The sequence below is a fragment of the Pan paniscus genome, chromosome 4, assembly GCF_029289425.2.
Source record: "Pan paniscus chromosome 4, NHGRI_mPanPan1-v2.0_pri, whole genome shotgun sequence".
Taxonomy (NCBI): domain Eukaryota; kingdom Metazoa; phylum Chordata; class Mammalia; order Primates; family Hominidae; genus Pan; species Pan paniscus.
In genome coordinates this window covers 90,827,471-90,841,164 of record NC_073253.2, presented here as the reverse complement: position 1 = coordinate 90,841,164, position 13,694 = coordinate 90,827,471, and the positions used below count along the sequence as shown (strand labels likewise).

The 13,694-nt window shown below is 35.3% G+C and overlaps 1 protein-coding gene across 5 annotated transcripts in view; it reads right to left on the bottom strand.

Annotated features, from left to right (window-relative positions):
• CDH18 (cadherin 18) overlaps nucleotides 1-13,694 on the bottom strand; it is a 1,104,671-nt gene that overhangs the window by 69,480 nt on the left and 1,021,497 nt on the right. For all 5 annotated transcript variants that reach the window (XM_014344962.5, XM_055112494.1, XM_008971208.4 and 2 more), the window contains one exon: nucleotides 3,116-3,252. In XM_014344962.5, coding sequence (XP_014200448.1) covers nucleotides 3,116-3,252 — 137 coding nt within the window. The remainder of the gene's footprint in view (nucleotides 1-3,115; nucleotides 3,253-13,694) is intronic.

Here is a 13,694-nt window from a genome sequence, read left to right as displayed (position 1 = left end):
GTACCTAGGCTGCACACAGCAGGGGGCCCTGGGCCCAGCCCACACAACAATTTTTCCCTCCTAGGTCTCTGGGTCTGTGATGGGAGGGTCAGCTGTGAAGGTCTCTGACATGCCCTGGAGACATTTTCCCCATTGTCTTGGTGTTTAACATTTGGCTCCTTGTTACTTATCCAAATTTCTGCAGCAGGCTCGAATTTCTTCCCAGTTAATGGGTTTTTCTTTTTCTATCTCATCAACAAGCTGTAAATTTTCCAAACTTTTATGCTCTGCTTCCTCTTGAACTCTTTGTCGCTTAGAGATTTCTTCCACCAGATACCCTAAATCATCTCTCTCCAGTTCAAAGTTCCACAGATCTCTAGGGCAGGGGCAAAAATCTGCTAGTCTCTGCTAAGGTACAATAAGAGTCACCTTTGCTCCAGTTCCCAAAAAGTTCCTCATCTCCATCTGAGATCACATCAGCCTGGACTTTATTGTTTATATCACTATAAGCATTTTGGTCAAAGCCATTCAACAAGTTTCTAGGAGGTTCCAAACTTTCCCACATCTTCCTGTCTTCCGAGCACTCCAAGTCTCCAGGATGTTCCAAACTTTCCCACATTTTTTTTATCTTCTTCTGAGCCCTCCAAACTGTTTCAACCTCTGACTGTTACCCGATTCCAAATTCACTTCCACATTTTTAAGTATCTTTACAGCACTACCCCGCTCTACTGGTATCAATTTACTGTGTTAGTCTGTTCTCACACTGCTGATAAAGACATACCCGAGACTGGGTAATTTATAAAGGAAAAAGGTTTAATGGACTTAGTTTCACATGGCTGGGAAGGCCTCACAATCATGAAAGGAGGCAAAGGAGAAGCAAAGTCACATATTACGTGGCGGCAGGCAAGAGAAAGCGTGTGCAGGGGAACTCCCCTTTATAAAACCATCAGGTCTCCTGAGACTTATTCACTATCATGAGAACAGCATGGGAAAGACCCGGCCTCATGATTCAATTACCTCCCATTGGGTCCCTCCGATGACAGGTGGGAATTATGCGAGCTACAATTCAAGATGAGATATGGGTGAGGACAACCAAACCATATTAACCCTCATAATTTTTTTCTTGGATATATTTTTCCATTCATCCCTTTATTTCTTAACTAATTTTTAATGAGTCCTTATTATTTAACCGCCATTTAATTTGTTCTTACATTACTAAGGATTCACAATTGCTAACGTCTGGTTATTTTGAAGATGAAAATAACCAGAAATGATTACAATTGAACTCACTCATGGATTCTTTAGAGAACCCCTTTAAAAGTAATTAGTGAAAGGTTACTTTTACAGAGATATTATGTTGAAAAACTAATCCAAATGGAAGCCACTTGAGCTAATTTTGCAGACACCAAAACCCAAGTAGAATCAAAAACACTGAAGTAGCCTCATGACTGCTACATAACTAAGGGCAATAGAAGCATGCATAAACTACAGTGCAATACCACCTCACACCCACTAGAATGGCTATAATAAAAAGACATATAGTAACAAACGTTGGTGGAAATATGAAGAAATAGGAAACCCTATTGCTGTCGGAAACGTAAAACAGTGCATCCACATCGGAAAACAATCTGCTAGTTCATCAAGTGGCTACACATAAGAGTTACCAGCAATTTCACTCCTAGGCATATACTCAAGAGAAATGGAAACATTTCCACAACTACTTTTACACCAATGCCTATAGCAATATTATTCCTATTAGGAAAAAAATGGAAACCAGATTAATGTTTGTCAAGTAAAGAATGGATAAATATGTGGTATATCAATACAATAGAATAATTTTGGCAATAAAAAAATGAAGTACCAATGACACATACTATAATATGCATACACATTGAACACATCATGCTCAATGATACAAACCTGTCACAAAAGACTACCTATTATATGATTCTTTTATATAGCAAAGCAATAGCAGGCAAATTTATAGAGACAGAAAGTCAATTAATGGCTTCCTGAATTAAGGTGAGAGAGTGTGGGGGATTATGACTAAGTAATGCAGAATTTTTTTTTTGTAGTAATAAAAATGTTTTGAAATTGGTTGTGGTAATGGATGTGTAACTCTGTGAATATTCTAGAAACCATTGAGTTATACACTTTAAAAGGGTTCATTTTATGCTGTGTGAATTGTATATCAATGAAGCTGTTAAAATTTTTAATGTTTTAGACCCTCTGAAAGAAAAACAGAATGTGATTTTACTTTACATGGCACTATTTTCAAATGTGAAGTATTCTTAACCTCTGATATATTCATGGTTTTTTTCATGAATACATCAAAACATTTCCTAAATGTATGTATAACCTCTTCGTACACTTTTAAAGTGAGGATAATTGGTACTTTTGGTCTACTTACGAATATGTTAAAAAAAACTTTATTGTTATGAAGATGGATTCATTTTCTTAGAGTTATATTCTAATTTCATTTAACACAGTCATATCTACCTTTATGATTCCAGAAGTCTTACGGATATATATATTTTTTATGTTGTTTCCTGAGCTTAGGTGTTTATCACAATGGAATATTCTGGGTGGAGGTAGAACAAGAGTCATCCTCAGCTGTAGATCACGTACATTACTTGAAGACAGCCTAAACCTGGCTGTTGAAATTCCAAGAATTATTCTTTTACTGTAAGTTCTATAAGTGTTTTTGAAACTTGAGCAGAGGTATTATATTGACAAAATAATCAATGTGTAATTATACATTTTTCTTTCTTTCTTTTTTCCTAAACTATCACACATATCAAGCCATTCCAATGACTTGATAGTGTAAGTAAGGCAAAAGCAAATGAAAAAGCAAGTCTCCCAATCAGAAGGAGAACCAAATGCCCTTGACTCAAGGATGAGGCATAAGTGTTCTGTGATGCCACTTTTCCATCACCATGCCAGAATTACAGTAAGGAGGAAGGCATAAGACTTATTCATGCTATCTGATAATGAGAAATTATATCTAATACACTCCGCTTACTCTCCTAGATCCTGATATCAAAACTAAAGATTATGAGGGCCCTGCTCTTAAGGAAATTCAGTATGTCTTCTTGTACAAGTGACATCTTTTACTGTGATACATAAAGTAGTTTACCAATTTCTGAAGCAGTGACTGTGATGTTGTACCATGGAGTTTCTTCTCTGTCGAGAACCTTTGTAGTCCTAATGGTCCCAGTATTGGCATCAATGTTGAAAAATCTGTCGTCTTCAACATTGTAGTTGATGAAGTATCTAGAGAAAAAAAGAGAAGTTTTTACTTGATGTTATAATGAAGAAAATACAACTGAACCAAGGAAAGTATTATATCCAAATACATTAAAATATTCAAATATACTTTTAAATTCTATATTTGATTACATGGCAACTTTATATTTTTATAGAACTTATATCAATTATTCTTATCTGTCAGTCTTTAATGCTAAGTTCAATTACTAATTCAAAGAATAATTTTATAAGGTCTTACCAAATTCCATGAATAAAAGTAGATAGCAGAAACAGCGATTAATAGTGGAGAGACCAAAAGAACTCACCTCTTGGAAGCCGATAATACGTTTAATGAAAAAAAAATTAAACCTATAATAAGACTTCTTGTTGCTATTATTCAAAAAAAATTAGAATCCTTAAAATCAGAGATGAATTTATCTTGAAATTTCATTGTAGCTAAGTTTTAAAGATAATATAAAATGAAAAACAAAACATTTACATTTATTAACATTGTACCTCCATCACAGTTCAACTAAACCCTAGTTTAGTCAAAGAATGAGACAAAAAAATAAATAAAGATAGGTTGAATTATAGGCCACAAATTATTTTCCCTCTTCAATTCATGTAATTTTGCAGAGTTCTCTTATATTGGGTTAGATTTCAGCTTGCTTTTGTAATCAAATGAGCTGAAAGTGATGGTGTCTGTCTTCTTTCTGGGCCTAGGTTTCATGAGACTTTGTATGTTTCCTTGTATCCTATGCCACTGCCACAAGAAAAGCATGATTGGGCTAATTAACTTGTCCTAGCAGGAGGAAGGGAAACACACGGGGCAAAGTTGTCCCAATTAAGGTTCCCAACCTAGCGTAGATCAATCTAGTAAATGTGCAGATGCACGATTGAGTGCCCCAGAGATAAACAGAGCTGGCATCAAAAGCTAGCCTAATTCAGCTAGCCCTCAGCTAACCCACCGACACATACAGTGTAGTTAGACATAGCTTTTTTTAAGACCCCTGAGTTTTGGAGTTATGTGTTATTTAGCAACAGCTGATTAACATGTCTCTGAATATATACTATTTAACAATTATCATATGTTCCAGAAAAGCTTCAGACTATTTCTTCAACTATTTAAGGAGAGAAATATTCTCTCCTAAAGCCTCTAACGCTTTTTTCTCTTTTTAAATCTAAGCTTAAGTAATATTTTATCTAGACCTGAAAGATGAAATGGACTGACTAATTATGTGAAAAGTGCTAGGGAAGAATATATGAAACAGAGAAAACCAAGATGCAAAGATCGAAATTAAAGAAACAGTTTGAATTGGTTAGAAAACAAATCTATGTCAACGTGGCTATGGAGACTGAATGACATGAATCTCCAAGAGTTAGGACAAGGTAGGACAAGGTATCTTTTGTGAAAGCAATGGCAAGAATTTCAAATTCAAGAAAATAAAAACAGATTTATTAATGCTCTGAAAAATAACAGTGGCTACTTTTTATCATAGACTGTAGAAAGTTGAAAACAATTTATAAAAAAAATTATTTGTCAACTTGGACAAAGATGGAAAGATAGAAGATGATGAAAAAAAGTGTACAACATACTGTTATATATGAAATGAAATTCATAGACTTCTTGTTGCAGTGGCATTAGTAAAGCAATTAAATCACAGGTGACTCCATTTCCACACGTGTTTGACCTACTATTTAATTGATAGGCCCCTTTACTGAGGTGGATAAAAAGAGCTGGGGAAAGGTAGTTTGGGAAAAATTAATGATTATGCCTTAAATGCCCACTAGATACCCATGTGGAATAAAAAGCAAAAGTCAAATATGGGTATGGAATTCAATTGTCCTTTCTAAATAGGAAATATAACTTTGAGATGATATATCAGCATAAAGCTAAGGTAATGGGAATGGTATAATCTCATCTGGAACAGAATTATAAGAGAAAAGAAATAAAAGATTGAGCACTGAAGTACACAACCTATTGAGTATAGAGCAGGTCAGTATCTGTTCGGAGATGGTGACAGCCAAAGGAGAGAGGGAAAACTGGGAAGGGGAGTGGCATGCAGCCAAGAAATGGCTTACCAGGAAGGAAGGAGCTAACAACTGGGGTGAATTCTGTTAGGAGGTTGATTGAGGTTAGTGAGGGTTAATTGGATTTGGCAAGATGGACAGTATTATTAATAGTTAACTTGTCAAGAATAACATCAGAAAATATATCAAAGGACTGGAGATTTATTACAGTGGCTTCAAGAGTATATTGAATGTGAAGATACAAAGACCATGAGTTAAGACAATTGATTGATATCTTTTAATGAATGAACAGCAGAAACAAAAGCATTTTGTGTCATCAGAAAAGTAGGTTCAACAAATTATTTTCTTTTATATGGGAAATAAGAAGCATTGTCTTTGCTGAAAGAAATGATGCTTTTGAAAAAGGGGACTATCAAAAATTGTAAAACTCATGAGAAGGTGAAAATAATTGGATTCCGGGGAACAGATATAGAAATTTCCCATTGAAAGTAACAGGGATGCTTCTTCCATTTTAGTATGAGGAAAAGATGAAAAGCTGGGTAGAAATATAGGGTAGGTGTGGTGATGTAAATATTACAAAATTCATCATACTTTCTAGAACAGAGTGTAAGTGGAATTGCAGTACAACCAACCCCATGCCTCTCATAGGCATAAGGTGTTAGAAGGGTATGCAGAGCATATTGCTAAGGTGTGAAATCTTCTAACCTCCTGTGGATAGGCATGAACACACATGGCAGAAGATATTAATAGCAGCATGGAGAATGAAACTACAGAGCAAGGAGCATGCCAAGAAATCTAACTTATCAGTAAAAAACACATAAAAAGAGACAGATTGTATCACTTGGAATGGTGTGATCAAAAAAGGAACTGACCATTGTACATTAAATTTTCTAATAATAAGTATATGCTAATTGAAAAAAGTTTAACATAAAAAAGAAATTTAAACAACAAAAGGTACAACTCTAAAGTAAATCTTATTCTGAGACACAAAAAACAGATGCTACAGAATAGTGGGAAATCTGTGTGTCACTGGGGTTCCCAAAGCATAAAGCCATGCTACAGTAAAACCATTGTACTTAATTCAAATTGAGTCTATACTAGAAAAAAAACAAAACCCTTCTTATAATATCTCTTTCCCAGAGGAAAAATGCTGAGGATGAGGGTTGAACTGGTTAGGAAATGACAGATGTCTTGTCATGTAGAAAGGACAGCATCCTTTAACATGTAGTCAGTAGGCTTTCTGGCTATTTTATTATCTAATGTTAACCTGTCTTTAAGAAATTGTTCATTTTTGGTTACTGTAAGAAAATCAGCTTCTGTATCTGAAATTTGGAGGATTCAAATTTGGAACTTATTATTCAGCTTCAAAGTTGCCTGCAGCAACTATCAGAACAGCTCAGATTGTAGTGCTATAGATCCCTATGAAATATGGCAGAGCATGTCTCATTTTAGAAATTAGATCACCTTACAACTGTCAGTCTGGAAGAAAATAGGTTTTGTTTTGTTTTGTTTTGTTTTGTTTTCTGAAAATATGTAGTCTTTTTGCCAGAGCAATCTCCTCTTTTTTAGCCACTTCACACTGGGCTTTCTAACATAAGTGCTAATATCAGTGGCTTAATAGTTTTAGAGTTAAACATTTTAATTTATATAGTTTTAAATTATGTTTATATATTAGAAAAATGGTAAGCATACTGCTAGGCATGCATCTGTAGACTCATGTTATTTGCTTCCGAGTTTCCTAAGCTATCTAGCTCTCTAGGGAAATCAACATCCTAAGGGTTAGATTGTGGGCGATGCTTGGATCCAAAGAGTCTTATTCATGAAGTTGCAATTGAATTTTGACTCAAGTAGAACTAAATAGTTCTGCCTAACCACCTTTGGCTTTCTGCCCAGACATGGAAATAAAAACTCAGAAGTAAGTAAAGTGGAAATGTGAGAAAAGAGAAACTATTCAAGACTATTTTGAAGATTAAATGTAGAATCATTCAATGCTAATTATTTAGAATTAAGAAGTGACATGGGTCCATAAAACTATTAATCAAACAATTAAAAAGAGATGAGACTATTCTCAGTAAATTGCTTTTCAAATAATTTTTATAATAAAATCTGTTTCATAAGCCCTAAGTAAAAAAATCTTAATACTTTATGAATGTATATATCAATATTTAGATTTTTTTTACAAATAATTAATTTGACATTATCAGAAATATTTAGAAAATACAAAATCAAGTAACCATTTGCCTAGGTGACATAGGTCCTAAAAGAGGACTAATCATAAAACCCATGGAATTGGGATTTTAAATTAAAAAAAAAAATTCTAGGTTACAGCTACCAAAAATGAACCAGAATAAATTGAGGCTAGAAGATTTATAGCCAGATAAGACATTTTAAACAATTTCTTCAAATTCTAAGTTGGCCATTAATATAAACCTTTGAGTATTGCCATATGTGTGAGGCAGAGAGGAAATAATAAAATGCGTATATGAGTTATTTAACACAGCTATCTAGTAAGAGGTAAGAAAATCTAACATTTATGGAGCACTTGCAGTATACTAGATGGGGTTCTAAGTGCTTTATAAATATTAGTTCATTAAACACTCATAACAGCTGCATGAGGTAAGTACTATTACTAGCTCCCTTTTGCAAATGAAGAAACGAAGGGACAGAGTAATAGAGAATTTGTCCAACATTAAGGAGACAGTGCAACAGATTAAAATACAATCTAGGTCTACTGAGTAATATTTATCAGCTTTTTTTTTTTTTCTTATGAAGTGTCGCTCTTGTTACCCAGGCTGGAGTGCAATGGCACAATCTCAGCTGACTGCAACCTCTGCCTCCCGGGTTCAAACAATTCTCTTGCCTCAGCCTCCGGAGTAGCTGGATTACAGGCGTTTGCCACCACGCCTGGCTAATTTTTATAGTTTTGGTAGAGACGGGGTTTCACCATGTTGGCCAGGCTGGTCTCTAACTCCTGCCCTCAGGTGATCCGCCTGCCTTGGCCTCCCAAAGTGCTGGGATAGGCCTGAACTACTGCACCTGGCCAGCTTCTTTGTTTTTAAAAGGAGAAAATTTTAAAGGGGGGATAATATTGTTTGAATGTTTTTCCTTTCTGAATCTCATATTAAAAGCTAATTCCCAATGTTGGAGGTGAGGCCAGGTGGGAGGTGACTGGATTATGGGGGTGGATCCCTCATGAATGGTTTGGCCCCATCCACTTGGTGTTAAGTGAATTCTCACTCTCAGTAGTTCATGCAAAATCTAATTGCTCAAAAGCCTGGGACTTCTTCTCACTCCTGCTCCCACTCTCACCATGTGACATGCTGGCTCCCCTTCACCTTCTGCCATGACTGTAAGTTCTCTGAGGCCAGAAGCAGATGCTGGCACCATGCTTCCTGCACACCCTGCAGAACCATGAGCCAATTAAACCTCTTTTCTTTATAAATGACCCAGCTTCAGGTATTTTTATAGCAACACAAGCACAAACTAATACAATCTTTATCCATTCATTCAAAAATACTCTCATTTGAAAGAGTACAGAAAAAGAATGAAAGATATATATTAAAAAAGAGAGAATATGTCAAATAGTTTACTTCGGGAAAAGAAGAAAATAATGAAAGAAGAAAGGAAGAAAAATGGAGGGAGGGAGAGAGGGAAGGTAGGGAGGGAGGGAGGGAAAGAAGAAAAGAGAAAGAAAGAAAGAAGAAAGAGAGGAAGAAAGGAAGGAAGGAAGAGAGAGAGAAAAGAAATAGAAAGAAAGAAAGAAAGAGAAAGAAAGAGAGAGAAAGAAAGAAAGAGAAAGAAAGAAAGGGAGGGACGGAGGGACAGGTAACTGATTATAATGATGGATGCCAGAGAGTTTAATGAAGAGATCAGAGTATAAAATTCCAAGGCATAAAAGCTTCATGAAGGACATGGTATTTGATCAGTCCTGAAAGAGGAAAAACAGTTAAATAGAGATATGTGCACCAGAGATCATCCAGAGAGTATGGAATTTGATGATTTCATATGACATATTAGAGAAAAACAGAAAGAAAGATCTTAGATCTGGTTTGGAATTCCTTCAGAGGTGACATAGCATTTTGGAGACTAGTGCTTTCTGGTATTGGCTGCTAGACTAGAAAGAGAGAGAAAAAAAGAGAAAGAAAAAAGCTTCATGTAGTAGATAGGAAAGAAACCACACATCAGCATTCCAGGAAACATGGCTGCCCTTATTCACCATGTTAGACTTTAGTAGTAAACTCTTTTTATTATTATTATTATTATACTTTAAGTTTTAGGGTACATGTGCACAATGTGCAGGTTTGTTACATACGTATACATGTGCCATGTTGGTGTGCTGCACCCATTAACTCGTCAATTAGCATTAGGTATATCTCCTAATGCTATCCCTCCCCACTCCCCCCACCCCACAACAGTCCCCGGTGTGTGATGTTCCCCTTCCTGTGTCCATGTGTTCTCATCATTCAATTCCAACCTATGAGTGAGAACATGCAGTGTTTGGTTTTTCGTCCTTGCGATAGTTTGCTGAGAATGATGGTTTCCAGCTTCATCCATGTCCCTGCAAAGGACGTGAACTCATCATTTTTTATGGCTGCATAGTATTCCATGGTGTATATGTGCCACATTTTCTTAATCCAGTCTATCATTGTTGGACATTTGGGTTGGTTCCAAGTCTTTGCTGCTGTGAATAGTGCCGCAATAAACATATGTGTGCATGTGTCTTTATAGCAGTATGATTTATAATCCTTTGGGTATACACCCAGTAATGGGATGGCTGGGTCAAATGGTATTTCTAATTCTAGATCCCTGAGGAATCGCCACACTGACTTCCACAATGGTTGAACTAGTTTACGTTCCCACCAACAGTGTAAAAGTGTTCCTATTTCTCCACATGCTCTCCAGCACCTGTTGTTTCCTGACTTTTTAATGATTGCCATTCTAACTGGTGTGAGATGAGGATTGACTAAACTGTAAGACCTAGTATAGCAAATGAAAGAATATAATTATTATCTTTCTAGATGAAAGGAGTACAGATACTTGGTAGAGAAAGAGAATCTCTGTAAAATTTTGAAGATGAGAATGCATAGATTGGGAAAAATGTCAAGGATGTTTGGATTGCAAGAGTACAGACTTTTAAAGATAAATGAAGAAGCAAGAAGAATTAGGGTGAGGGATGGGCCGCTTACCAAGGACAAATTTCCCAGTTTTCAGATATCAGAGGTAGTAACCTCTTTGAAGACACTGAAAAACATCTACATTCTTTCTCTCCGTGTACAATAAGTCACAGATTTTTAGCCTTGTTTATTTAGAATGTAAAGATCAATTCCAGGAAAATTATTTCTAAAATAGACCCAGCATATATGTGAATATTATATCAAGCCATAGTAAGATAATCACTCCAGGTTTGGAACCAAGCAAACCTGTTAATCACAGCTGTATCACTTAGCATTGTGACCTTAAGAGATTTAGTCTCTCTGAGCTGTCTCCATGAGCGAAATGGAGAACCATTTACATAATAATTTTCTTGTGATGATTAAGTGAAGTGATATGTGAAAATCACTTATGCTTGAGGGTTAAATGATAGGCCTTCATAGAAAACAGCTATCACTTGTTTTAAGGCTTCTCAGGAAGACGTTTTTCTCCCTTTCTTTCTTGGGAAGCTTCAGTCTATTTTGATAAGACAGTTCATAAATTGTAAGTACTGGTTGTTTCTTTCTCCTACGACTGCACTATAAACACAGTGGGATATGAATAGGGTTACTACTGAATAAACAAGAGTCTCTATATAAATAGCCAGAACTTCAGCCTGTTTCTGAAAATTTTCTGTCAGAAAATTAATTTTTAATTTACTGCTTAATTCACATAGAGCAATTTTTATTTGGAAGGTGTATGAGACTAAAGCTCTTTAACTTCTACCAATAATAACACAGATGTATTGCTTGGCCTCACAAGTGAATGAATAAGCCAACCAATCAATCAACAGTTATAATGGAGACTCTGATAATATTTCATGCAACTGATAGTAGTCTTTCACTTCTTTTGTAAATATGTTGGTAGCACTAATCGTGCCAAGAAATCGTGTCTTACCTATCCAGGCCAGTATGTTTTCATATCTAGATAAGATATTTATAGATTCTTAATGTCATCCTTCATATGGATTTCTAATACTATGTTTAAAATTGGTTAGATTTATTCCGGAAATAATTGTTTTCTCTTTATGGTGTGTAGTTGGCTTATTCCCTCTTTCATTGAGTAATATTTAAACATTGCACAAAGAACAAATAAATTTGCGCCTCACCCAAAACTTCATAGAATCATAGTTCTGGAAATAATTTTAAGATGTAATACAATTATTGACTGTGAAAGCCCATCTTTTAGACTTCAGTTTAAATCTAAGAAAAAAAGCAAAGCAACTACTTTGTGGTGTATCTTGTTAATATCCTGTAGTAATCTACAAGCATATGTGGTCAAAAGTGTTAATATGAGGGAGAAAACGTTGAAATAGACTCAACGGCTACTCTTATAATTGTGACATATAATTCAAACCCTATCACCACTACATGTTCACTATATTATGTGTGAAATAAGCATCAAAATGGTATCTTCACTAAACACTACTGTGAAAGTTGTATGATCAATGATCAATAAGATGTCTCCTAGTTACAGATTAGAGAAAGTACAATTAAGTTACTGACAGCTCAAATTTGCTCAGTGGTCTTTATTAGCCCTCTAACTGGACAAGTCCCATAGGCAAACCTTAACTAATTTCACACTGACAGATAAATGAATCCATTCATGCCTCACCCAGTACAGGAGATCTTGCCAAGTTCCCAATATAACTTATAAATACTGGCTATAATTTTTTATTTCTACACTGCTCTTTGTTCTATCATTCAACTTCTGTACCATTTCATATCTCTAGTAAATATGTTTTAAAGCAATGATGAAAGTAAAAAGAAAATGCATTATATTGAAGTGAGATGAAAATTTATTATTCAAATTAGTACTTTAGGGACCAAAAAACAGACAGAAAATTTATGACCATAGTAAAAATTCAATCTCAATAATGATTACCTTTACTCAAATATTTTCTTCCACAGAAACTACTTTAAACAAACCATGCAGGTCATCATTTGGCACTCAGCTTCCCTTTGATTAGGTATACATTCGTGATAATCAATACTCATATTAAAGTGTATTAGAAATGTTATTTTTCATTTCAATAACAGCTCTTCAGTCCTCAGTGGCACTTATTTTCATTATATTCTGTCCATTTCACCACAAGAAATTAATTAAAAACTTATGTAACAGAAATCTATTTTTACAGTGACCTACTTAGAGAAATATCATCTGACCTGCACGTTGTGAACGTGTAACCTAAAACTTAAAGTATAATAATAATAAAATTTAAAAATAAATAAATAAATAAAGTATAGAAGACCTCTTTCAGTTGTCACTTTGTAAATATTTGCAGGTACAAGACATGAATGGTAAAGCAAATGTATTTAAGATTTTGTCACCCAAGCAGTTGTTTTGTAAGTTTTGTTGAGAATAATCAATAGTTGGGATAAAGTTTAACCAATACATACCCTGTGAGATATTACCACAACTTGGTCTCATACTTTTTTTTTTTTTTTTTTTTTGAGACACAGGGTATTGCTCTGTCACCCAGTCTGGACTGCAGCAGCAGGAACACGACTCATTGCAGCCTTTGTCTCCTGGGCTCAAGTGATCCTCCCAACTCAGCCTCTGAAGAAGCTGGGACTATAGGTGTATGCCACCCTAATTTTTGTATTTGCTTGTAGAGACAGTGTTTTGTCATGTTGCCCAGGCTGGTATTGAACTCCTGAGCTCAAATGATCCTCTCGCCTCGACCTTCCAAAGTGCTAAAATTACAGGTGTGAGCCAAAACGCCTGACCTTGGACTCACCTTTAGCTTAATAAAAAGTCACGCACCTGAAGTATAGCTTAGATTCACTTTACGAATTATGATTCCCTTTGTTAACATTGGGAATGCAATTTAACACACAAGCTATGCATTGAGAAAATAATCTTTCTAAAAAAAAGAAGGTATAATTTCTCACATAAAGTGAGTATTGTGCTTATGTGCTTAATAGGATGGACAGCACACATGGCACATAGATATTTGTGGATGCTTTTTAACCTCCTGAATCAAAACTTCCATCCAATGAAGCAAAATTAAGCTAAACCTCTGCACATGCAATTATAATGTTTCTTCCTGGTATTTATGACTCTAAGTAAGTGAGATATCAGAAATTGCATTAATCTTGAGTTCTAGAAATGCTACAAAACCTTATTAGAATTTTTTTAATTCAGAACCAGCCTGACCAACATGGCCAAACTCTGTCTCTACTAAAAATCCAAAAATTAGCCAAGCATGGTGGCACATGCCTGTAGTCCCAGATACTTGGAAGACT